Source organism: Terrapene carolina, unplaced genomic scaffold, assembly GCF_002925995.2.
Source record: "Terrapene carolina triunguis isolate 2854851 unplaced genomic scaffold, T_m_triunguis-2.0 Scaffold30, whole genome shotgun sequence".
NCBI classification, from domain to species: Eukaryota; Metazoa; Chordata; order Testudines; family Emydidae; genus Terrapene; species Terrapene triunguis.
Genome location: NW_020664381.1, coordinates 4,775,670 through 4,801,739, shown reverse-complemented (window position 1 = coordinate 4,801,739; position 26,070 = coordinate 4,775,670). Strand labels below are relative to the sequence as shown.

At 41.8% G+C, this 26,070-nt stretch overlaps 1 protein-coding gene across 2 annotated transcripts in view; it reads left to right on the top strand.

The window, feature by feature from the left end:
* DYRK1A (dual specificity tyrosine phosphorylation regulated kinase 1A) overlaps positions 1-26,070 on the top strand; it is a 112,993-nt gene that overhangs the window by 59,226 nt on the left and 27,697 nt on the right. For both annotated transcript variants that reach the window (XM_026651234.1, XM_026651238.2), the window contains exon 3: positions 19,839-20,038. In XM_026651234.1, the coding sequence (XP_026507019.1) occupies positions 19,839-20,038 (200 nt within the window). The remainder of the gene's footprint in view (positions 1-19,838; positions 20,039-26,070) is intronic.

Below are 26,070 nucleotides of genomic sequence, written 5' to 3'. Positions count from 1 at the left end.
ATGCCCCTGCCCTCACTATTACAGATTACTTCAAACACTTTCAAGAGTTATTCAGGCAGGTGGCACAGAGCCAAAATATTCCTCTTGAAGAGGTACCAGAGACACAACACCAACTCCTTGAGATCTTACACACTTCTTCCATGACAAAAATAGCATTGCCCATAAATGATGCTTTAATGGAACCTGCAGAAACGGTGTGGCAAACACCTGCCATCCCTGCAACCAATAAGTGTACAGACAAGAATACGATGTGACAAATAAAGGCATGGACATCCTCTTCTCTCACCCACAACCTAACTCCTTAGTGGTGGATGCAGTGAACCAATGGGGCAAACAACCTCAATTCAGATCCACGCCCCAAGAAAAGGATTGGAAGAGATTAGACCTGTTGCAGCGAAAAGTTAACTCTTCAGCGATTCTTCAATTCTGCATGGCCAATTACATGGCGTTACTTGCTAGCTACCATCACAATAATTATACCAAAATGAACTATTTCGTTCAGGAAATTCCGGAGGGAAAAAGAAAACAATTCCAAGCCATCGTCAATGAGGGCCAAAGTATTGCTAGAACAGCGCTTCAGGCATCCCTCAACGTGGCAGACACAGTGGCATTCATGATGGCGACAGCCATCGTCATGCGCAGAGCATCTTGGTTACCCTCATTGGATATCCCAAGGGCACTTCAGAACAAAGTAGAGGACCTCCCCTTCGACAGGGACAAGCTCTTCTCTGATCAGACAGATGAAGTCTAAAGCGATACTGAGGACCCTTGGTATCTACATGCCCCCTAACAGAAGGCGCAGATACCAGCCTTACAATTGTAGCAGCGACAACACGACACAGCGCCAGCAGAGACCATACAATCAAAGACAGAGGCACAGACCACAGAGACATCACTCTACCAGTCTCAGGCTGCGAGGTTCCAAGCACCACCAAACAAGACGCAGTTTTGAAACGTTGGTCGAGGGTCTGACCGACCTCCCCCCACCACCAGCGCCAATGGGCGAGCATCACAAACCTTTGATCATTGGCTTTGGCTGTTTTAACATATGTGGGCTTCTATTAACACACATCACTGGGTTTTAGAAATCATTTGAATGGGTTATACCATCCCCTTTACCTCCATCCCACCTACCCACCCCCTTTCCCGTCCCTTTTCAGGATCCCTTCTCACGAGCACCTATTGAGATGAGAAGTTCATCACCTTCTACAATTAGGGGCCATGGAACAAGTTCCAACACAACACCGAGGAAAGAGATTTTATTTCTTGATTCAAAAGAAAAATGGAGGTTGGAGACCCATTCTAGATCTCAGAAAACTCAACAAATTTTTCCGTACCCACAGATTCAAAATGGTCACATTGAACTCATTGAATGGTTTGACGGGGACAGGTGAGCAAAGCCCACAGGTAAGTGGAGAACATGGAGACCTGGAAGATGGGTCGGAAATAGGAGGGAGCGTGGGCTATAATGGCAGAGAGAAAAGAGGGTCCGGGCGAAACTGGGAGGCAAGATCAAATCAGTATCTTAGATGCCTATATACAAATGCGAGAAGTATGGGTAATAAACATGAAGAACTGGAAGTGCTAATAAATAAATACAACTATGACATTGTTGGCATCACCGAAACTTGGTGGGATAATACACGATTGGAATGTTGGTATGGATGGATACAGCTTGCTCAGGAAAAAGGGAGGAGGTGTTGCCTTATATATTAATATTGTACACACTTGGACTGAGATGGAGATGGACATAGGAGACGGAAGTGTTGAGAGTCTCTGGGTTAGGCTAAAAGGGGTAAAAAACAAAGGTGATGTCATGCTAGGAGTGTACTACAGGCCATCTAACCAGGTGGAAGAGGTGGATGAGGCTTTTTTTAAACAACTAACAAAATCATCCAAAGCCCAAGATTTGGTGGTGATGGGGGACTTCAACTATCCAGATATATGTTGGGAAAATAACACAGCGGGGCACAGACTATCCAATAAGTTCTTGGACTGCATTGCAGACAACTTTTTATTTCAGAAGGTTGAAAAAGCTACTGGGGGGAGCTGTTCTAGAATGATTTTAACAAATAGGGAGGAACTCGAGAATTTGAAAGTGGAAGGCAGCTTGGGTGAAAGTGATCATGAAATCATAGAGTTCACAATGCTAAGGAAGGGTAGAAGGGAGTACAGCAAAATAGAGACAATGGATTTCAGGAAGGCGGATTTTGGTAAGCTCAGAGAGCTGATAGGTAAGGTCCCATGGGAATCAAGACTGAGGGGAAAAACAACTGAGGAGAGTTGGCAGTATTTCAAAGGGACGCTATTAAGAGCCCAAAAGCTGGGTAGGAAAGATAGAAAATGTGGCAAAAGACCACCTTGGCTTAACCACGAGATCTTGCATGATCTAAAAAATAAAAAGGAGTCATATAAAAAATGGAAACTAGGACAAATTACAAGGGATGAATATAGGCAAACAACACAGGAATGCAGGGGCAAGATTAGAAAGGCAGAGGCACAAAATGAGCTCAAACTAGCTACAGGAATAAAGGGAAACAAGAAGACTTTTTATCAATACATTAAAAGCAAGAGGACGACCAAGGACCGGGTAGGCCCACTGTTCAGTGAGGAGGGAGAAACAGTAACAGGAAACTTGGAAATGGCAGAGATGCTTAATGACTTCTTTGTTTCAGTCTTCACCGAGAAGTCTGAAGGAATGCCTAACATAGTGAATGCTAATGGGAAAGGGGTAGGTTTAGCAGATAAAATAAAAAAAGAACAAGTTAAAAATCACTTAGAAAAGTTAGATGCCTGCAAGTCACCAGGGCCTGATGAAATGCATCCTAGAATACTCAAGGAGCTAATAGAGGAGGTATCTGAGCCTCTAGCTATTATCTTTGGAAAATCATGGGAGACGGGAGAGATTCCAGAAGACTGGAAAAGGGCAAATATAGTACCCATTTATAAAAAGGGAAATAAAAACATTTTTGTTGCTTTCTTCTGGACTTTCTCCAGTTTGTCCACATCTTTCCTGGAGTGCGGTGCCCGGAATTGGATAGAGTACTCCAGTTGAGGCCTAATCAGTGCTGAATAGAGTGGAGGAATTACTTCTTGTGTGTTGCTTATAACACTCCTGCTAATACACCCCAGAATATTTATTTATTTATTTATTTATTTGCACCAGTATTACATTGTTGACACACATTTAGTTGGTGATTCACTATAACCCCCAGATCCTTTTCTGCAGTCCACCTTCCTAGGCAGTCATTTCCAAGTTTTTATTTGTGCACTTGATTATTTCGTCCTAAGTGTAGTACTTCGCATTTGTGCTTATTGAGTTTCATTCTGTTTAATTCAGACTATTTCTCCAGTTTGTCAAGATCATTTTGAATTCTAATCATGTCCTCCAAAATGCTTGCAGCCTCTCCCAGTTTGATATCATCCACAAACTTTCTGTACTCTATATGCCAGGAATCAGCAACCTTTGGCATGCGGCCCGCCAGGGTAAGCACCCTGGCAGGATGGGCCGATTTGTTTACCTGCCACGTCCACAAGTTCAGCCGATTGCAGTTCCCAGTGGCCGTGGTTCGCCGCTCCAGGCCAATGGGGGCGGCAGGAAGTGGCACAGGCCGAGGGATGTGCTGGCCGCTGCTTCCCACCGCCCCCGTTGGCCTGGAGCGGCGAACCGCGGTCAGTGGGAGCCGGGATCGGTCGAACCTGCGGGCGCGGCAGGTAAACAAACTGGGCTGCGTGCCAAAGGTTGCCAATCCCTGCTATATGCCATTATCCAAATAATTTATGAAGATATTGACTAGAATCAGACACAAGACAGATCTCTACGGGACCCACTTAATATGCTCTTCTAGCTTGATTGTGAACCATTGATAATGATGCATAGAAACAGGCAAAAAAGGAGGCTAAAAAGGCAATTGCAAAGGCAAGAATGGAGGCTATTTAGGAAGAATTATACAGAAAGCTGGAGGAAGATGGCAGGAAATCAGTTTTTGGATGGACAATAAAGGGGAACATTGAAACACAAGATATGAAGAAATCTTTGTGTGTGTGAAAGGTGGGAACTGTGTGGTGACTAAATCTAAAGAGATGTTAGAAGTATGAGAAAAATATTTCCAAAGACTGTTAAATGAGAAGACAGAGTTGAGAGTGTTAGGTCCACTAACAATTATTGTGAAGCCTCTCAAAAGTTAAGTCTCTGTAAAGGAGGTAGAAGAAGCACTGAATAAGGTGAAGAGTGGTAAAGCAGCTGGTGAAGATGAGACAACTGTTGATATGATCATGGTATTCTGAATGCAGGACAGTCTGAGTACAGGAGAAAAGTGGCTACAAAAATTACTTGGTGAATCAAGTTAGGATAACAGAAGACTGGAGCACAGACCTGATTGTGCTCCTTTGGAAGGTTAAGGGTGATGCAAATGATCTGTTGGGGCATCCCTGTTAAAACAGCTTGTTGAAGTGCTTGAGAGAGTTCTAGAGACAAGGTTGAGGTGAAAGGTGGAGGAAAATATAGGAGTGGAGTAATATGGCTTTAGGAAGGGAAGGAGCATTGTAGATGCAAATGAGGTAAGTTTGAAGTAAAGATAAATCGAGGGTTTAACTGCTAGGTAGCATTTATTGATCTTGAGAAAACATGACCTTGGTTCTGTGGGCGCTGGTGTTTGGAGTATTGAGATGGATGGGTGGGGGTCTTCAAGAAGTGGAGATGATAGAGAAGTTGTATCAAGGGTCAGGAGCTAAGGTGGTAACAATGCATAGAATTTCAGAGTTTTGAGCTGACAGTAGGATTGAGACACGGCAGTGTGAGTCAACTTTTCTTCATCCTAGCTGTGGAGTTAATTAGTAGGAGAACTAAGCCTTTGGAGACCCAGAGAAATCTAACATATGCTGACAATCTGGCCCTTTTAGCTGACAGCAAAGAGGAATTGGTAAATATGGTATCAGAGTGGGCATCCATGTTTGAAGATCATGATTTGAGGGTATAAACAAAGAAAATTGAAGTTATGTAAGTAGGGAATGTAAAAAAAGAGCTATAGATTGAAGTTTCAGGAGAGAAGCTGAATCAGAAGTGTACTTTGGAAGTATACTTAGTGTCATTAGAGAGGGATCTGGGGAATTGAAAAGAAGAAGCTAATGTGCATGTGTGGCAGTCAAAAAGAGCAGAAGTACTGAGGGACCGGCAAGTAAGTCACAAACTGAAAGGAAAAGTGTATGTTTTGTGTGTTTTGTCCCTGTCTGCTCTGTGGTTTGGAAATGGTGGGTCTTACAGAGATGGAAGAAAAGATGATGCAAGTAGTAGAAAATAACATACTGAGCAAGATGGCAGGCAGCGGAGGGCGTACACAGTGTGTATGGAAGAAATTAGGGTGGAAGATGAACTTGGGCCTCTCAGGGATAGGCTCAAGAGTGTACATTTGAGGTGGACTGGGCATATGATAAGAATAGGAGAAGAATGACAAGCAAAGAAAGCATGAGAAGAAGGCTGTTTTGAAGAGAAAAGGACTGAAACTCCCAGACCTACATACCCATGCCATTGACCAGAAGGCATGGCAAAGAACCATGGGCAAGTCCAGTTCCAAGTAAATGGTCAAAGGAGTTGAGAAGTGAAGTGATTGAACCTCTCCACATACATTTGTTACCACATATGTTGATTTGTAACTGAGAATGCATTACCAGGTTAATAAGATTACCTTTGTGTTCTAGTAATGGTGTAGTATTTATCAACTAGTAATTTATCTAGTAACTTTGACCCTTTGGAGTATATAGGGCCAAATTCAGTCTTGGTCTGAGCAAGTGTAAGTCCTTTAAATTACAAATGGTGTTGCACTCCTGCCATAATTGAGTACATTTGATCCATGTTTTTTGTTTTTCAGATATTTTTGGAAAACATCTTTACTCCCAATTTTCCATTTTTAAAAATGTCATGAGACTCACTACTTTTACAACAAAGACAAAAACATCAAACCTCTGATAAGGTTTACTCTTTGGAAGAAAGCCATTTGAGTGTCCATTGGGTAATAGCAGTAATGGTACTTTGCAGTGGTCTGCAGCCATTTTCAGTAAATGTTGGTGTAGAGGGATACCCTAAAGTATAAAGCAGTGTTGAAAGTAGCTTGGGAATATATTTGGATTTAAACTAATAGTTTTTCTACTTTTAATATTTAGTTATGTTTTGTAAACCTTGATTTGAGAAAACAGACATGGGAGCACAACTTTTATTTGAATATAAACATTTAACAGTTTCTTTTAACAGGCAGATTAATTTAAAAATTGTCAGTACATATGTCAAGAGTCTGGAAAATGATAATGTGTGATATTGGGAAGTATGTTTTGGAGAGGAGAGTGTTTGAGGCCTTGCAAAATATGAATTTAGTGGTTCCTTAGCAGCTTGTATCTGGTCAGTGGAATGGAATTTATAGGCACATATCAACATAAAAATAACATTTATCTGGTTTTATTTTACTTACTATTACAGGATTACTACGACTGAAAGAGATACAAAATATTTTTGTCTTTCAGTTTACTTCATGCATTTGGTAACACTATATATAATCAATTTCTCCTATTCCTTTTATGGGTCCATAAAATCGGCATTGGAACTCAGAAACTACATTTTAACAAATTTTTAGAAAACTGCTTAAAGTTCAGTGTCAAATAAAATAGCTTATAAACATTCTAAATATGTAATTACATTTACATTTTATTCTTTGTTTTTTTATGTATTGTTTTGAACCTTTTATTGATCATAAAATACTATTTATCCATTTTCCTGCAGGTGTGTATGTTCAGTTTATAGTCAATACAGAGGTTTTCATTAAGGTAAAAAAAAAAAATTACAAACTGTGTAGCTCAGTAGACTGAGTTGTGTATACTTGCAGAATATGTATTAGAGCTATAATAGATCTGAAGGAATCTGTACTTCTGGGGGAATTCTGACCACTGTGCATGGGCAAAAATCTTGTCTCCGAAGATTTCTTTGCTTTCTCACAGAAAAAAATTCTGACTGGGAAGCAAAGGGAAACTGCAAGAGTGGTCACATGCTCCTCCCCAGCAGCATTGACATGTTGTTCAAGGTGCCTGGAGGAGCCAGCGGAGAGGTAAATCACTGCGGAGGGAAGGCGGGGCTGGAGATGCCCCAACTGTTGGCTCCTACCCTGTGCTGGGCTCCGCTGCTAGTCCTTGTTGTGATGGGGGTGGGGGAAGATGGGACTTGCTCTTCCCCTGCAAGGAGCAGCCAGGTCAGACCCACCCCAGGAAACCTCCCCCAGCTGTAGGAAGCTCCTCATACTCCCCCGTCTCTCACTTCCTGCCCCCATCGCTCTTCAGCCATGGAGGGAGGAATTACAGTATGGGGAGATGCTCCCCCCCTCTGCCCAATCCCGTGCATCCAGATCCCACCATAACCGAACTCCCCTGCCAAGCCTCACTTCCCCCCACACGAGTTCCCATCCCTCTGAGCCTTACCCCCAGCATCTGGAGCACCCTTGCACCCAGACCTCATTGGGCCCCATGCCCTGCATCTGGACCCCCACCTCTGCACCCAGACCACCCCGCACTCGAATCCCCACCCCGACGAGCCCCAACCCCACCCCCGCATCCAGAAGTCCACCCGATGAGCCTCACCCAGGATGGATTTGATTTAAATCATGATTTAAATGACTAGTCAGGAAGACTCAATTTAATCATAGATTTCTATATTAAACTGCATTCTTGTTGGTTGTTATAACCTTAATACATATTCTTCACAACTCAGAGATAGATGTAGGTTTCATTTTTAGAAGGTATACACTATAGGTTTTTTAAGTGATTTATTTTGAAAACTTTTCAGATTAGTTTTATAGCTAATCAGAAAATGAATGATTGGTTATTTCATTTACCAAAGGTAAATGAAGCAGATAGTTCACCTCCCAATGACTTCATAAATATCTCCAATTCAACAGGTTAATCATTAATATTTGGAGGATTTTCTTGCCATGCTGTATTAGGAGGAGAACATCACCAGACAGACATTTAACTAAAACCAACTACGTTATGTATTCTGGATTTTTTTCTTCACCAGCAAATATTTTAACAAAACAAGCATATGAATATTTGAATTTAGTTAAACGTTCACGTTTTTTAAAATCAGGTTTGTTTTTGTTAAAATTGTTTTTAACTAAAACAGTTAAATTAAATATTAAAAAAAAAAAAAAATTAAATTGACTATGTCAGCCAGGTCAACATGAGAAATTTAAAATATTGGCTTTTGCAGCTAACTCAGTCGTCTTCACCTTCCTTTTCCTGTTTGTTCATAATCTGGAAAAGAAAAACAAGCTTTCCTGCTTTTTCAGGTCCCAAACGATTTCTCAATTTGGAATGAATTAGTCCAAAGGAAGAAAATATTCTTTCTACACCATCAGAAGAAGCTACTGCTGTTAAAAGTGAGATTATCACTTCAACAGTCTCTGAATCCAAGTGCTTAAGTGACTTCAACCAGTTCACTGGTGTGACTTTCTTTAAAACATCATCAGCAAACATATATTTCTTGAATGGTTCTTATTCCCAAACTGGAGCTCTTTTACGACCTGCTGCCATTATAGGTTTTCCCTTCTAGTGAGAGTATGGTATTGTAGAGCTCAAATAAATGAAGGCTACACACAGAAAGACCTCAAGACTTCTGGAATATGTTTCTCAAACAGTTTCACTTTTGTTTCTACTGCCTGTCCATCCCTTCTCACATTTATCTCCAGACTTCTTCTCCTTGTCCAGATCTATTCCAATCCCAACAATCTTCTATCATTGAACTTTTTGAAACTTTGCCCTTTTAGAGAGAGGTAAGGAATTGACTCCGTGTACACAAATTTGCAGAGGGACAATGGGGTTGAGGTCTGTTATTTCTCACCTCTATATATTATTTATTTATTTATTTAAAAACATTTTTTGCTGTTAAGAAGCATGTTATCTCTGGAGATACAAATCCACAGTTTGAGACCTGCAAAACTAAACATCTCTGATGGTATCTTCTAGACTGAGTACGGAGTCCCATTGTGTAGATAGAAAGATTAACCTAAGTAATCTATACAGAAGCCCCATCAGATTGGGTCCCTAATCCATGAACTATTGGAACTCATTTACAAAACTTTTCTGAAACATTACAATATAGTGTCTCATACTATAGAATTAGAATTTATAATCCTTATTCCATGATGAGACAGTATAGCTCAAGGGTATATCTTAATTAAACTATCTTTAGATAGGTTTTTTCCTCAAAAAGCATTTTATCAAAAAAATCCGATTTTTTTTATTTTCTTAAAAAAAAAATCATTGATTTTTTTTTTTTATCCACCCTGGCCTCACCTCCTGCATTCAGAGCCCCCCTGCACCCAGAGCCACCCAGTGAGCCCTAATCATCTGCACCCATGCCCCCACTCACCCAGTACCTGGACCACCCTGATGAACTCCCTGATGAGCAAGATCCGACCACACCTAAACCCACTCTGCTGAGCCCCCATCACCTTCACCTGGAATCCCGTGTTGAGTCCCATTGCCCCTGCACCTGGAACCTCCCAGAAGAGGCCCAGTGCATCCAGATCCCACCCACCCACCTGTACCCCCCCCCCCAATGAACTGCCCTCATCCAGGTTGCCTCATAGAGCACCCTCTCACCCCACACTAAGTCCCTCCACTCTTGGATCCTGCTGGGTTGAGCCTGCCTGCCCACACCTGGTGCACCTGGCATGGAGAGGCAGGGCCCGGGGGAGTTTCTGGGGCAGGCCCAGCCCTTGCATTGGGTCAGGTTCAGCCTCACTGCTGAGTCAGTGTCTGGGGGAGGGGGAGGCTTCAGGGAGATCTCCCACATCCATGCAGCCAGTGGCCTGTGCTCCCCACTGCCATGCTGGAGCCAACATTTATTTATTGACAAATAAGATTTGTAGAATTTTGCATATTTTTAAAATATTGTGCACAGAATTTTTATTGTTTTTGATGCAGAAATCTATCGAGTAAATCTGAAAAAGGCAAGGATGCTGGTACTGATGTAGCTTCACCATCAGCAGTATCCTCTGAAAAATAAGTAAATCTGTAGTAATGTTTAATCTTGGATTTATTTCTAACCTTTTAATCCGGCAGATACTGAACTATATTTTCCTGATTGCTCTTTACATGCCAACCTCTAGTTCGCCCTCTGTCTTTCAGAGAGAACTTCTTAATCACTTTCATTTTATAAACAAATGTTGGTTAGAACTCCTTTTCTAAACTTACCTATTGAATATCACCTGTTCACTTTGATTTGCTGCAATTAAGTTCATGTACATACAATTTTTGACTGAAGTAATCTGCAGTTTCTCAGACAAATTGGACAGAGTCTCATTGTACTTTGTCAGAACAGATCAAACTAGGTAGCTCTTGTGAAGCCCCTCATTCAGTTTACTGGATCAGTACAAGTGTCTGACATCACAGCCCTATGAAGGGGACAGTCTGAATATGTTGCCATTGTTATTAATTATACACTAGTGCCTTCCGGCCCTGAAGAGCCATGTTCTTCTTTAGTCTGTGACACAAGAACTGCCTTTCCTTAAAAGTCTTTGAGTATTTCACTGTAAACAGAACTGAACACCTCACCTAAAATTCTCATAATGTCAGCGTAACTTTCAATAGTAGGAAATCTTTCTGGGTTGTTGAGTGCTTCAGTTTTCTTCCTGAGAGTTCAGTAAACCAAAGTTTTATATACTTAAGCACTTCCCAACATTTTTGTCACACAACAATTCTGAATGTTCTGAAAAATCCGGGCCTGGGAACCCCAAATTAGTGAACATTTTTAACCATAATCCCTGTATCTCTGTTCCTCATTTGTAAAATTGAGATTCCTTCCCTCACAGGAGTGGTATGAACATAAATTCATCATTTGTAAGGCACTCAGATACTCTAGTGATGGGTGCTTTAAAAAAAGAGGAAATTATTAACTCTTTATTCAGAGCAAGTTATAAAGAGTGCAGTAAATAAGGCATGGGGCCATCCAGTGAATGAGGAGGATAAAAAGAAATGTTGAATAGCTGCCAATTTAGTGATCGCTGTCCATCCTGTGCACTGTTTGATATAGGAGGTCAGACTAGATAATTACAGTAGTCCGTTCTGACCTTGGAATTTATGAAAAAGGCAGGCATCCTATGGAATAAAATAGTATATGAGCATGTAGTTAAAGATGGTCAGAGGGGGATGAATTAAAGTGGCACAGCTCTGCCAAGCTGCCTCAACTGATCCTTCCATAATTCAATGTAGGTATACCTAACACAGTGAACCCTGCTAGAATGTGTGCAGATAAACGCTGTAATTCAAATCTGTGGATCATAGCACAAAAAAATGTATGTTCTTAGTCCTTTTTCATCTTATTGTAGATGAATAGATTTTTTTTTAAGACCAGAAGGGACCATCAGCTCATCTAGTCTGATCTCCAGTTGATAGACCAGAGAATTTCACCCAATTACTCCTGCATTGAGCCTAATAACTTGATTGACTAAAGTATCTTCCATTAAGGCATCCATCATGGGATGTAGAATCCACCACTTCTCTTAGTAGTTTAACCTTTGTGCCACCCATACAGAACCATGCCCCAGCAGCTATTGCCTGTTCTGGAGAGCAGGGTTAAGGTTGCGTTGCAGGGGTGGCATGTACCATAACTTTGTATTTCGTGGTTTCCAAAAGTTTAAGTTTAGCCCTTCTTCATATTCTGGAACCATGAGTGCCAGTGGACAGCCTTAACTTTGTGTTAACTAAGGCTCTGTCTACACTGCAGTCTTAAGTGGACCTAACGTAGGTCGATTTACAGCCACTGCATTAATTACTGCAGTGGCAGATGTCCACACCACCTTCTCGCCTTCGCGCTCCCGGCTGGGAGCAGGGGGAGGAGTGGGGGGCAGTAGCACAGGGCTTTTTGCCTCTGGCAGGGAGATACGCACCCGGAATCCAATCAACTTCTGTGCTCCCGGCAAGGAGCCAGGACCCTGGGGGCAGCAGGGTTCCCTACAGGGAGCCTAGGCAGCAGTCAAAGCCAGGAACCTGAGTGGCAGCCTGGCTTTGAGCAGAGACAGGGCAGCAGCCTGTCTGGGGAGCCAAGGAACAGGCTTTCTGGAGCTATGAAATTGACAAGAATGATAGCAAACAACTGATGTAAATAATGCAGTGTCTACAGAGACATGGTGTCGCCCTAACTACACCGACATAAGCCCTATGCCTCTCGTCTGTGTTGTCATAGCAGAGGAGTTACATTGGCGGAAGGAGCATTTCAGTGTGTGCACCTTCACTGTTTTGTCGACGAAAGCTGACTTTTGTTGACAAAACTGTGTAATGTAGACAAGGCCTATGTTTTTGAGTATTTAATATGTATTCAGTGTCTAGATATAAGTAAAACACTATGTATATTATGGTGTGAATCTGTAGAGATTATAGTGTGTATATTATATATGTGTGCACATCTAGTTATTGGATGCATGAAACATGCAACCAAAGGCCTCCATGATATAAGAGAACTAGAAATGTAAAAGAGAACTTCAGTTTTCTTTGTACGAAGTAATTTTCTAATAGTCTTCCTTGGGAAGATATACAGTAGAACCTCAGAGTTACAAACACTTTGGGAATGGAGATTGTTTGTAACTCTGAACAAAACATTGTTCTTTCAGAAGTTTACAACTGAACAATGACTTAATACAGCTTTGAAACTTTACTATGCAGAAGAAAAATGCTGCTTTTAACCACCTTAATTTAAATGAAACAAGCACAGAAACAGTTTCCTTACCGTGTCATATCTTTTAACTTTCCCTTTATCTTTGCAGTAGTTTACATTTAACACAGTACTGTACTGTATTTGCGTTTTTGTTTTTATTTTTGTTCTGCTGCTGCCTGATTGCGAACTTCCAGTTCCAAATGAGGTGGGTAGTTGACTGGTTGTAACTCTGGTGTTTGTAACTCGAGGTTCTATTGTGAGTGGCCAGATAGTAGGGAAAAAGAACATTAATGAACATCTATTTAAATTATAAGTACAGTCACCTGGCAAAGCTACCCCACAACCTATAAATAAATCCCAACTCATACAGGTCTGTCGCATCTTACGCGCATTTAACATGCGCAATTTCAGCTTTACGCAGTCAGCAAAAACAAAAAACAAAACAAAAGAGAAAAAGAACAATTTTAATACTGTACTAGTAGTGCGGGCGATTCCGCCCGCCATTCAACTCAATGCAATTTTGACTATACGTGGTTTTCGCTTTACGCGCTAACCGCGGAACGGAACCCCCGCGTAAGATGAGACTCGCCTGTATTTTTCTTGTGGCGCTCCAGCCACCAGTGGTTTTCACCTTCCAGGATTGGTGCAGGCCCTTAAAGGACTGCTGCCATAAGTGGGGAAAGAGATGTGGGCAGGATTTGTTGAGATGGAGGGATTTTCCCAAAGGCTCGGGCTTCTCTGAACCCAGACCTTTAGTAGTATACCATTCTCTGGATACAAGGTGGACTCTTAAGAGAAGAAAATTTAGTTAATCCTCAGAATAGATTTGGAGCCACTTAGACACTAAATTAAGTGCAAGTTTAAAACATTGAGTATGGAGAACTTGTACCATCATGCAATTGTCTGAGGCCGTAGCCCCTCACGCATCCCAAGGCAGACCAGAACAAATTAGAGGAATCTGTTTTAGGGTTTTTATATTGGTGCACTGTAAAATCTGAGGACCTCTCAGGTTACTTAGATTGGCATAGGGAGGTATCTGATGGTCTTGTTGGAGTCTAATGTTCTTTCTTTTCTCTCGTTCTTTTCTTTTTTCTTGTATTTGTGGGGTGATATAGTTATAAATGTAATTCTTGTTTTGATGGAAAAGCTTAATCAGGAGGGTTATGATGCATGGTGACGTAAAAGTGGTCAAGCTCTGGATCATTATCATCTTCTCTGAAAGTTAATTCCACATCTGGATCCCCTAGACTGAAGCTGCCTTGTCTTTGACTTGCATGTTTTGCTCTGAGCATTATAATCTCTGTTGTCCCTGAGAAATGCATCTTGGATGGCAGTTTGTAGATGCTCTTGAATTCTTCAAAGTAGCTAGGATATGATCTATTAATGGCTTCCAAGACAGGATCAAGGCCTTGAACTGACAGTGGAAGACTGGGAGAGAGTTGAGGGACCAGAGGAATGGGAATGATGCGCTCAGAGTGTCTTAACTTATAAAGAGGTGGGCGGCCTCTATGTATCAGCTGGAGCCTGTCCATTATTTTTACATCATTTTAGGTACAGCAAATTACGGTATTCCACTCTGGAGGTAACATGCTCAGATTATCATGATCAAGTTCTCTCTTATGGGAGGAAAGAGCAAAGTTTGCTCGTAAGATGGAGATGAAAAACAGCCTTTTTTATCACTGACCATATCAGATCATCCAGGCTCAGTGATGAGGCAGAAAAATAACAGAGGCTTTACCCAAGTTTGTCAAACTGGATGCATATTTTCAAAGAAAGGAAAGTGTCCCAGGTAGTTTCTAGAAAAAGCAGCAGCATTAGCTTTCAGTGAACTGCTGCTGTATTTTGATTTATAAGCCTTGAAAGGTTTAGGACATAGCTGAGACTGTCTCTCTGAACCAGTGACATATTATCACAGTTAATATCAGCAGAGGTGCTTGAGCTGGTGTTCCTTCAATATAAATGAGATTTGCTGGCAAGCCTCATGTCATTGGGAGAGGAGCTTACACTTTCACTATATTTAATTGATCTCGTTTACCTTTTGCAGAAAAAGTTAAACGATGGTTTGGATGAGCAATTACAGTTACCACTATAGGTCCTGAAAACAAATGACTTGAGTTGTTGAAGTGTTGTGCTGCCTATGCCTTGTCTACTATCTAATAATGCAAATTATGGAGATATAGCCATAGCCATGAAGCTAGGGTCTTTCAGTGGTTACCACATATCCCATGTCCTTATCTGAAGCCCAGTTGAGAGGGATCCAGGATGTTAGCACATGCCACTTCCTCACAGATTTTTGCCTGAGAATCTGAGGTTGAAGAAAAGGTCATAGTTGGAATGGTCTTCTGGATCAAGTATTGAATTTCTGAGGATTAGGTTAAGTTAGTTTTTCAGGGAAATTCTCTGAAACAAGGCTGCGATGGTTCCTTTTAGGAGTGGAAGGCATTGATAGTTTCCATTAGTTGCTTTTCCCAGCCAGCACAATTACTAAATTGATTCACATATGGTAGCTCAGATCTTTTTCAGAGTTTCTTGAGATTCACCAGTGCAATGGAGCCAAACTCTGGGAATGGGTAATGTAGTTTGGTCAATTAGAACTAATCTACATGGATTTCAAGCATTTGATACAGTTCCACATGGGAAATTATTAGTTGGGATTAATACGGGAATCGAAAGATTAGTAAGGAACTGATTAAAGGAGAGACTACAATGGGTCATACTGAAAGGAGAACTATCAGGCTGGAGAGAGGTTACTAGCGCAATTTCTCAAGGATCGGTCATGGGACCAATCTTATTTAACATTTTCTTTCATGACCTGGGCACAGAAAATGGGTGTGCACTAATCAAATTTGCAGATGACATAAAGTTGGGAGGTATTGCCAATATGGAGGAGGACTGGAATATCATACAGAAAGATTTTGACCCTGCAAACTGACATAATAGAAATTGGATGAAATTTAATAGTGCAGAGTGCAAGGTCAAGCACTTACGGACTTACAACAAGAATTTTTGCTATAAGCTGGGGACAGATCAGTTGGAAGCAACAGAGGACAACGAGAGACCTGGGTGTATTGGTCGATCATGGGATGACTATGAGCTGCCTATGTGATGCGGCCGTGAAAAAGGCTAATGCAGTCCTAGGATGCATTAGATTAGGTATTTCCAGTAGAGTTAGGGAAGTGTTATTACTAAGGCTACAGTTTTGGCATGGAGGTTGCAGAAGTCATGGAATCCGTGACTTCCAAAGACCTCCGTGACTTCAGCCCTGGCGGCTGGGAGCTGCAGGGTCCTGCCGCCTCCCGCAGTGGCAGGGAGCGATAAGGTACCCCTGCCGCCTGAGGCAGCAGACACCCAAGCTTTCAGCCACCATGGGCAGCAGAGGTACCCCGCAGATCCCAGCTGCTGCAGGCTGCTGGGTACCCCGCAGCTCCCGGCTGCTGCGGAGGACAGGGGTACCCTGGCAGCTCCCCACTGCAGCGTTGGCGGGGGAATTCCTACAGTGCTCCTTGTCGCTGGGGAAAGGGGAGGGGGACCCTGCAGCTTCCCTCTGCCACTGGTGGCAGGAGGACCCTGGAGCTCTGAGCCCACACAGGTGGTGGGAGCCCCAGAGCTCCCAGCCACCCAGCAGCTGCCCAGTCCCTTCCCATTTTATCATGGATATTTTTAGTAAAAGTCAGGGACAGGTCATGGGCCTCCGTGAATTTTTCTTTATTGCTCATGACCTGTCTGTGACTTTTACTAAAAATATCCATGACAAAATCTTAGCCTTAGTTATTACCATTATACAAGGCACTGGTGACAACTCATCTGGAATACTGTGTGCAATTCTGGTCTCCCTTCTTTAAGAAAAATGAATGCCAAATTGAACAGGTGCAGAGCAGGGCTACTAGGATGATCAGAGGAATGGAGAAGAATTAAAGAGCTTGGCTTGTTTAGCCTAACCAAAAGAAGGCTGAGGGGGAGATATGATTGCTCTCTGTAAATAAACCAGAGAGAGATACACCAGGGAAGGAGAGGAGTTATTTAAGTTAAGTTCCATTATTGGCACAAAAACAAATGGATATAAACTGTCCATCAGTAAGTTTTTAGGCTTGAAATGAGATGCAGGCATCTAACCATCCAAGGAGTGAAGTTCTTGAACAGCCTTCCAAAGGAAGTAGCAGGGGCTAAAATCCTAACTTGTTTCAAGACTGAGCTTGATAAGTTTATGAAGGGGATGGTGTGCTCGCCTACAATGTATGTGGCCCATCTGTGACTACTGTTGGCAAATATCTCCAGTGGTAGGAGATGGGACACTAGATGGGGGGGAGGGTTCTGAATTACTTCAGAGAATTCTTTCCCATGTGTCTGGCTGGAGGGTCTCGCCCATATGCTCATGGTCTAATTGATTGACATATTGGGGTCAGGAAGAGATTGGCAGAGTCCCTGGTGTTTTTTCACCTTCCTCTGCAGCATGGGGCATTGCTCACTTGGTTTGAATTAGAGTAAATGGTGGATTCTCTGGAACTTGAAGTGTATAAATCAAGATTTGAGGACTTCAGTAATTCAGCCAGAGGTTATGTATCTTTTACAGGAGTTGAGTGGGTGAGGTTCTGTAATGTACGGTTATGCAAAAGGACAGAGTAGATGATCATGATGGTCCCTTCTGGCCTTAAAGGCTCTGAGTTCTAAATTTTTCTGCCTCATTTAGCTCCATTCCTATTCAGTCAATCTAGTCAGCAAAGAATGTGAGCTCTGCTGTAATTTGAATGCTGGGTCCAAATCTGGATTGCATTCTGGCTTCATTTGCTAGTTTGCTATGTTGAATAGCTACATTGGCCATGATTTTGGTGCTGTGATAGTGGAAAAGAAGAATGTTTTTGTTTCTTTACTGTGGTGGTGTAGTCCTGTGAATAGTTTTTCGTGCTATTGGCATATGAATTAGGATCCTGTTTTGTACTACTTTCATTGTAATCCTCTGCCTATACATTTCTTCCACTGCAGTTCATCTGAGCTATGATGATCTATGATGGCTAGGGGCCAAAGTGTCAACTGTAATGGTCGTCAAGTCATGGTACTTACTGGGAACCTTACTTTGTAGGTGGTTGGCTTGTTGTCCCAGGATGAGTTGAAAATTGAATAATCAAATATTTTCAAGGATGAACCAGCCTTGATTGCTTCCCTAGTAAGATGAAGGAAAGGCCCTGATTTTCATTAGCATGTGGCAGTGGCTGGCCCAAAAGAGTAGAATGTTTGTGGTTTCTCCCATACTGGAAATTGGGTCCCGAGTGTATTTGTCTAAGTGTGAGAGTTGGAGATGGTCTGAAAGCATCCAGTGGTTCCCCTGTAAACTAAAAGATCACACACTAATACTGGTGCTACTTATATGGAAGTTGAAGTTGCTGAGTATGATGACCCTTCAGGTTCCAGAACATTGCTGGCCAGCAGATCCATTATGTTCCTCCAGGAAGTTTCCAGGATTTTCATCTGAAGAGTCCAGACCACCAAGAGGCCTAGATTTTTTTTTTTTTGTCCTTTGCCTCACAGATCAGATAGGTGCACTCAAATGTTACTGTTTCTGCGGTGCATTTTCCCCTGCATCTGAGGTTGGAGGGATTAGGACAGCTATTCCACCTACTTATTTCTTCTTTCTAACTCATTATTGGATCTTTCTTGGCTTTCAATATATTGTAATTACTACATAAGGATTGGATGTGAATAAATTAATGCTCTTAAAGAATTTACGGGTTATTGCTGCAGAATTTAGTCCATTGTGTTGCAGCGTACACAGGGCCCTGAATTTATCCTCTATTTTAAACAGTGTCCAAGACATTTTATAACTATTGTTTAAATGACTCTGCAAATTAAAAATTTCCTAGTTTCCCAAGTGGTGTGTGTCAGCATAATTTGAAAAGTTCCCTTTGTCGTATTCATAGACTTTTGAAGCACTACGTTGTGGCAGCTATGTCCATAATTTAAAAAATATATATATTCAACATGGGGAAATTTGTTTTAACAGAGACAGCTTTCTGGTATCAGCCTGTTCAAGAATTTTAATGAAGATTTTTTTTAAGTGTCTTATCTTGGAAAGAGCTGTGGTCTAGTGTTCAGAATTGAAGACTTGCCTACATTAGGAAATTGTAGGGGAGAAAAAAAATCTCAGTGGTATTACCACTAGGTCAGCATCAGTAGGCGAGCTGGTATAGAGGTTTCAGCAACTGGACCCATTTTAACCAATTTGTCAATTAAACCTGCTTTTTAGCAAGTTGAACATAACAGTCATATGTCAGAATCCACAGTACCTCATCTGTGTTAGCACTTCTGCTTGAAACTAGTTTAGTTTTAAAATATTGTTTTCCAAGTATTCTGCCTAGAGCTGGGCAAAAATAGATTTTTGATTCGCTGGTAGTTCTGAAAAATAAAAATAAATCTTTCAGCTTGACCCAAAAAACAAAATTCAGAAAAAATTTAGGCAAATCAAAAAAGTCAGTTTTGGAACACTTTATTCATCTTGAAATGTTTTGTTTTCAGGCATGTTTAAAGGGCGAAATTCAGAAAATGGGGGAAGTGGTTTGGCCCTACTTTTAAATTTTAGCCCAGTTAGGACATTCACCTAGAATGTAGGAAACCTGGTTACACTTCTCTCCTCTGCTTGTTATGGAGCAGCTCTAATTCCACCTGAATGTCTATTCTTTTATTGTGATTCTGCAATATTTTCCGTTCATTTACATTTATGTTTTGTCCCTTTCTGCTGTGTGAAAGACTCTCTCAATTCAGGAGAATTGAAATGATGAAATTGATTGTACACAAAGATCTCTCATGGCATTGACTAGAGAAACCAGACAACTATATTTTCTTCTAATCTCTTTTCAATTATAATTTTAGATGTTACTTGTAAAAGTGGGAGGTAAACAATTTCTCTAACACATGTTTTAGTTTGTCACTTTAATGTGTCTCTGTACCACAAGTTTCCCATTTGTAAAGTGGGGTGTAATAATACTTTTTACTCACCTTTGTGCACTTTAAGATCTCTGGATTAATGCTGCTGTATATGTACAAAGTATTATTTTATCTGGTGTTATTTATTTTATGGCCTTGGAAATGGAGGTCAACTGGTGCAAATACCATGAGGATGTAAATATTACACTAAAATCTTGAATTGTTTTTCTAGGAGGAGAGACTTCAGCATGCAAACCTTCATCTGTTCGGCTTGCACCGTCATTTTCATTCCATGCTGCTGGCCTTCAGATGGCTGGACAGATGTCCCATTCACATCAGCAGTACAGCGATCGTCGGCAGCAGAACATAAATGACCAACAGGTTTCTGCCTTATCCTACACTGACCAGATTCAACAACCTCTAACCAACCAAGTACGTGATATCAGGAGAGAGACTTTTCAGTTTTGAGATACATGCTTTCTTCCCTAAATATTTAAATATTTTGGGACACTTTACCCATGACTTTTTTTTTAGATAGAAATATCTATGATTACAAGGTTCACATCTAATGCATCTAGATCAAAACTTTGATATTTTTTTTTTTTTTTTTTTTAGTTGAGAAATACTATTACTCCTTTGTAACAGGCTTCAAGAGACCATCTTTTGGCAGTTAATAAATACTTGCCTTATTTGTAAAAGGAATTATTCTATTCTAACCATTCTTGACAAGGAAAGGAAGTAAAGTAATCTGAGGGGAATTTATGGCAATTAAAGATCAGTCTAATGGTAATCATGAAAAATGTAAATTGAAGTCCAAGTTTGACTGCTTTATTTTTTTTAAAGAGGGAGACTGTTATAGTGGAGAATTTTATAGGTAACTTTGGATTGGAAAGTTATTGTACAGAACTTTATAAAGATCTTGATTTCAAAACAATAATACAAATTTTATATTATCACTTGGACTCTTTCACTGCTCCTCTCCCACATCAGAGTTCTGTATTCTCATATATTAGCTCTTATCTTGGATAGGTGAAGTGAGCATAGTTGGGGAGTAGGAGGACTCCAGCTGGGTACTGTCTGGCTGACATACTTTCCCTAGTGTCATTGGACTATGACAGCAGCTCCCCACCTATGAGGGCTAGATTATCCCCTTGCTGTCCCTGAGAGCATTCCTCTGTAGTTCCCCCCTTCTTAAAAGCAGCAGGGAAGCTGACAGCCTGCTTAAAGGGGACGGCTTAGCAACTGCTCCCTGCTTACACCCAGATTGACTGACTTTGGATTTAGGGAGTCTTTAAATTCTGCCTTCAAAGCATACAGGATAGTAAAATGAGCCCAACATAAGAGGAGGGAATGCTGCTGCTGTGCCCTGGTGCAAATCATCCCACCCCCATCTAAGCCACCTTGGATGTGCTGCAATACTATCATGAGAGCCTTTACCAGGGCTCCCAAGTGTGTTGCTCTGTGGAAAAGCAAGATGAGGAAAGGGACCACAGAAGAAGAGGAAGAGATTAGAGAAGATGAGTGTGATCAGGATAAGCTCTAAGAGATGCAGGATCTTCCGGCATGTAGGGGGGAAAGGGAAGTTCAGGCTGTTCAAGTGGAAGGACTTATGAGACTTACCTTCCAGGATTGCTCAGCTCCTGAAAATTGGAAATGGAAGAGCCAGGTGATCTGATACCCAGCGATCCCATCCTGCCTAGTTCATATAGGTCCCAGAAAACCCCATATGTTAAAAACAAGACATGATGGCTGAAGAGTAGGAATCTTCATTAAGAAGTTGCCTGCAGACAGGCTTGTGAAGATCCTGTATCCGCCAACAGAGGAAAAAATGCCAAGATCTGACTGTCCATCAGTGGATATAGCCACCTCAAGAGTGGCAAAGGGGATGATAGTACCTACCAGAAGGCACGTTTTCCTTTTAAAACTGCTGCTTAAGAGAGAGGTCAATCTGCTTTTAAAGGAGCATTTAGCTCAGGAACCCTGCAGGGGACCCTGTATGTGATTTATCCTTCTAGGGTAATATTTGGGTGAATGCACAGATTTTTCATGTTCTCTAACACGAAGGATAAACAGATGGTGATGGCTGAAATGTTACCCTTGTTGGGAGCTGCAGTGTTTTTCATGGCAGGTGCCACATACAGCATGACCAGGACCACCTTAGGAGCCAGGGTGATCTTCATAAAAGTAAAGAGGTCCCTGAGGGCTGAAGCAGTGGTCAACTGATTAGATAGCCAAGGCCAGCCTAGTTCCTCTACCCTTTAGGAGAGCAATCCTGCTTGGCAAAGAGCTTCAGAAGCTGTAGAAGTCTTTCACAGATAGGAAAAAACGAGTCTTCCCACAGTACAGCTCCTGCAGACACTGGTACAAATCTCAACCTTGGTGGGCTTTTGCCTCTCTAAACCTATCCCCATCAACCAGGGAAAAGATTATCTTTGGCAGGCTTCTTTTTGAGGAAAAAAATCTAATTACTTTTGTACCCACAGAGAAGCGCACAGGAGCCCCAGGCAATCAGCATGAAGGTATGCAGACGTGTACCGCATCTTTGCCACTTGCTAAATACATAGGTTAACACCACTTCAGATCATTGGGTATTGCATGCAGTACCCTGACACTTTTGAGGAGAGTACCACTTCAAAAGCTTTGCTTGCTTAGTCACCTTGCTCCAGTGCCAAAAAGAGGCAGGGTGTACAAGACTGTAGACACCCTGCTGAATTTGTAGCAAATCCCCCAAAATCATTCAATTTTCCTAGATTTTAGTGGGAACAAGGGACCTATTCCACATACTTCACATTTCCCAAGACTAGCGGTGGACGGTGCCCAGTTTTAGACCTGCGTTTGACACTAGTGTGACTGCTGTTGGGATACTGTGTCCCTTTCTGGGATGTACAGTTCAAGAATGATATTGATAAATTGGAGACAGCTCAGATAGTAGCCAGGGAATGATTAAAGGATTGGAAAATATCCATTATAATGATAAACAGGTTGAGCTCTTTGAGGCTATCTGAACATAGAGAAAGTTAAGGGGTGACTTGATCACCGTCCATAACTACCTACATAGCAAATAAAAATTTGATGCTAAAGAACTCTTCAGCCTAGCAGATAAAACTATTACAAATAAAAATGACTGGAAGCTGTAGCTAGACAAATTCAGACTAAAATAAGGCACTGATGTTTAACAGTAAGGGTAATTAACCATTGGAACAATTTTACCAAGGGATGTGGTGGATTCTCCATCACTGGAAATTTTAAAGTCAAGATTGCATGTTTTTCTAAAAGATGTGGTTTAGTTCAAACAGGAATTAATTCAGGGAAGTTCTATGGCCTGTGTTATACAGGAGGTCAGACTAGATTATCACAATCATTCCGTCTGGTCTTAATCTGTGGACCTATGAAAATAAATTCTTCATTTCAGGGCTAAAGAAAGATCAAATCTGAAATTAGGGATTCAGTCAGACAATTCAGGAATTTGCCTGTTCCCTGGATCTTCAGGATGCCTTTCTATGCATCCCAATTTGGCATCACATCGATGAATCCTATTTTACACAATATTTGGGGCATTTCTGGCAATATCAAGCTCTCCCAAAATAGGACCTAGATATGTACTGAGACTGCGATGAATTTCCTGTGACCCAAAGCAGGCTCCAGTATGTAGAGCCAAGGTAGGATCATCAACAGGGAGTTTCCTCTCACAGTGTTAGCAGCTGGTCTGTGTGTGAGCCCAGTTAGCACACAAGCAGATAAAACCTTAATTCAGGACAGCTGTCTGAAGCAGCAACACCAATTGCCAACCCTGCTGCAACTGCAGGTAGTGTTCTCCTGGGATTACCTATGGATGCTGGAGTCTATGGCAGCGTGCTTGACAATAGTTCCCTGGACTGACTTCCAAATAAGAGTGCTACCATGTTTTCTGCTCTCAAACTGAGCAGAATCAAAGAACTCCAGGCTATATCAACTGCTCTCTGCATTCAGAATGGCTCTAAGGTGGTGGCTAGACAACACAAATCAGAAGCGTTGCTCCCTGGGTTGTCCCTGATAATTGGCTGATTAAGGCTGGAAGCTTGCTAGGATGGGGACGCCAACTAAGAAAGTCAGTGGCTCAAGGGAAATCGTCCACAAAGGAAAAGAGCTTGTAAGTCAGCCACCTCAAAATTAAGGCTTAAGACTCACCTTGCTCCACTAACACACTGTCTATGATCACAGTCTGGAGTTCCCCTCATCTAGTTCTAGCTTAGATCCACTCCAACTTGGCTTCCGCCCCTTGCATTCCACTGAAATGGCTCTCGTCGAAGTCTCTAATGACTTCTATCTAGCCAAAGCTCAGAGTCAGTACTCCATCCTTATCCTCCTTTACCTGTCAGCCACTTTCAACATAATCAGCCATGCACTTCTTGAAATCTTCTCCTCCCTTGTCTTTTGTGACTGTCCTCTCCTGGTTCCCCCTCATCTCTATTCTCTCCTTTTGGATGTCCTTTGGAGGATCCTCCTTATCATCCTCTAGTTTTCTGAGTGCGTTCCACAGGATTCTGTCCTTGGTCCCCTTGTCTTCTCCCTATACCTCATCTCTAAATAATCTCATTCTAAAACACAAATTCCGCTATCATCTCTGAGCTGATGACTCTCGTATCTGCCTCTCTACTCCAGACCTGTCATCTTCTGTCCAGATCTCTGTCTGTCTGTGTCTCTCTCTCTCTCTCTCTCTCTCTGACATCTCCTTGTGGATGTCTAGACCTCATCTCAAGCTCAACTTGGCTAAAATAGAGCTTGTATTTTTTCCCTCCAAGCCCTCCCTACTACCTCCTTTCTTGATCACTGCAGACAACACCACCATCCTGTCTGTCACCCAGGCCTGTAACGTGGGTGTTATCTTTGAGTTGGACCTCTTTAGGTCCTCACGTTAAGGCTAAATCTTGCAGATTCTTTCTGCATAAAATCTCTGAGATATGGCTTTTCCTATCCAACTACAGTTTAAATTCTCATCCAGGCTTCTGTCTTCTCACATCTTGATCACTGTAACATCCTTTTCTCTAGCCTTGACAAATGCAGTCTTATCCTTCTGATATTTATTGAGAATGCTGCTGCAAAGATCATTTTCCTATTCTTTTGCTTTGACCATGTTGCCCCTGTTTGCATCCCTCCATTGGCTCCCTCTTCAGCATTGTATCAACTGTAAGCTACTTGTCTTCACTTTCAAGGCCCTTCGTTCCCTATCCCCACCCTACTTATTATCTTTCATTTTCTATTGAGATTCCAATTCCTACCTCCAATTGGCACATGATGCCAGTCTGCATTACCCACTTGTCAGATTTTCAAACAAGCACCTTTGTGCTTTCTCCCATACTGCCCTTCATGCTTGGGAGGAGCTCCCAATAAGCACTCTCAAAACTAACTCATTATTCTCCTTCAAAACCTTTCTCAAAACTCTACCCATGTTGCCTACAAAAAAATTGACAATGGCTAGTGTGCTGATACCACTGCCCGTCATGCTGACCAAACTGTGTAATTGTTTCCTTGTACTTCTGTATCTGTTGTCTTGTCTTATAATTTTGTAAGCTCTCTGGGGCAGGCTTTGTCTTTTGTTCTGTTTGTACAGTGCAGAGCACAATGGGGTCCTGGCTATGACTAAGACTCCTACGTGCTTCAGTAATGCAAATTATAATCACAAATTTAATGAGCCCATTTAGGTAGTCCGATATTGTTATCCTGGGCACACACACAAATTGTCAAGGAGGTACGAATAGCAAGAGCATGGTTAAGAAGCTGGTCATGCTTATGACCTGGCCAGAAAAAGCATTTGAAAGATATCACCCACACATAGCAGGGGATCAAAATGACACAGTAGGCTGGCCAGGCAGGCAACAGGTATGTCCATGAGAGGTGGGAACTCGGTTGTAAGATGCTTACTGTAATATGTCAAACATAAAGAACCCCGTAAATAGCTCTGATTGCCATCAAGATCAGTAGGAAGAGAGAGGTGTACTTCAGCAAGTGTAAGGAGCATAACTTCCTGGGAAATAGGCATTCTGCCTCTCCAATGGGTTTTTCTCCTCACACATCACCATCAGTAACAGGATATTATGTACCAATTTCCCGGGCCTGCCACACACACTAATGGTTTCTAGTGACAGATCAAAGATCCAGTTCATTGTTTTGGTGCTACTGTACGTAGCAGCCTCAGGGTCGGATATTGCCCAATGGGGGGGAGCCTTCTTGGGTATGATTTCTTAGTTCAACCAGATGTCCTGTAATACTCTCTCTTGCAAGACTTTCAGCCCAAGAAAGTTTTTGCTTTGTTTTGGTTTTGGGTTTTTTGGGGTTTTGGTTTTTTTTGCTGTTGTTTCAGTGACTGTATTTGTAAACAGTGTGAGTGAGGGTCTTTCTCTAATAGTTTGTTTGCTATGCTGGGATTATTGGACAAAATTTTTAGTTTTATAGACTCCAACCTCCATCTTCTGGCCAGACTGCTG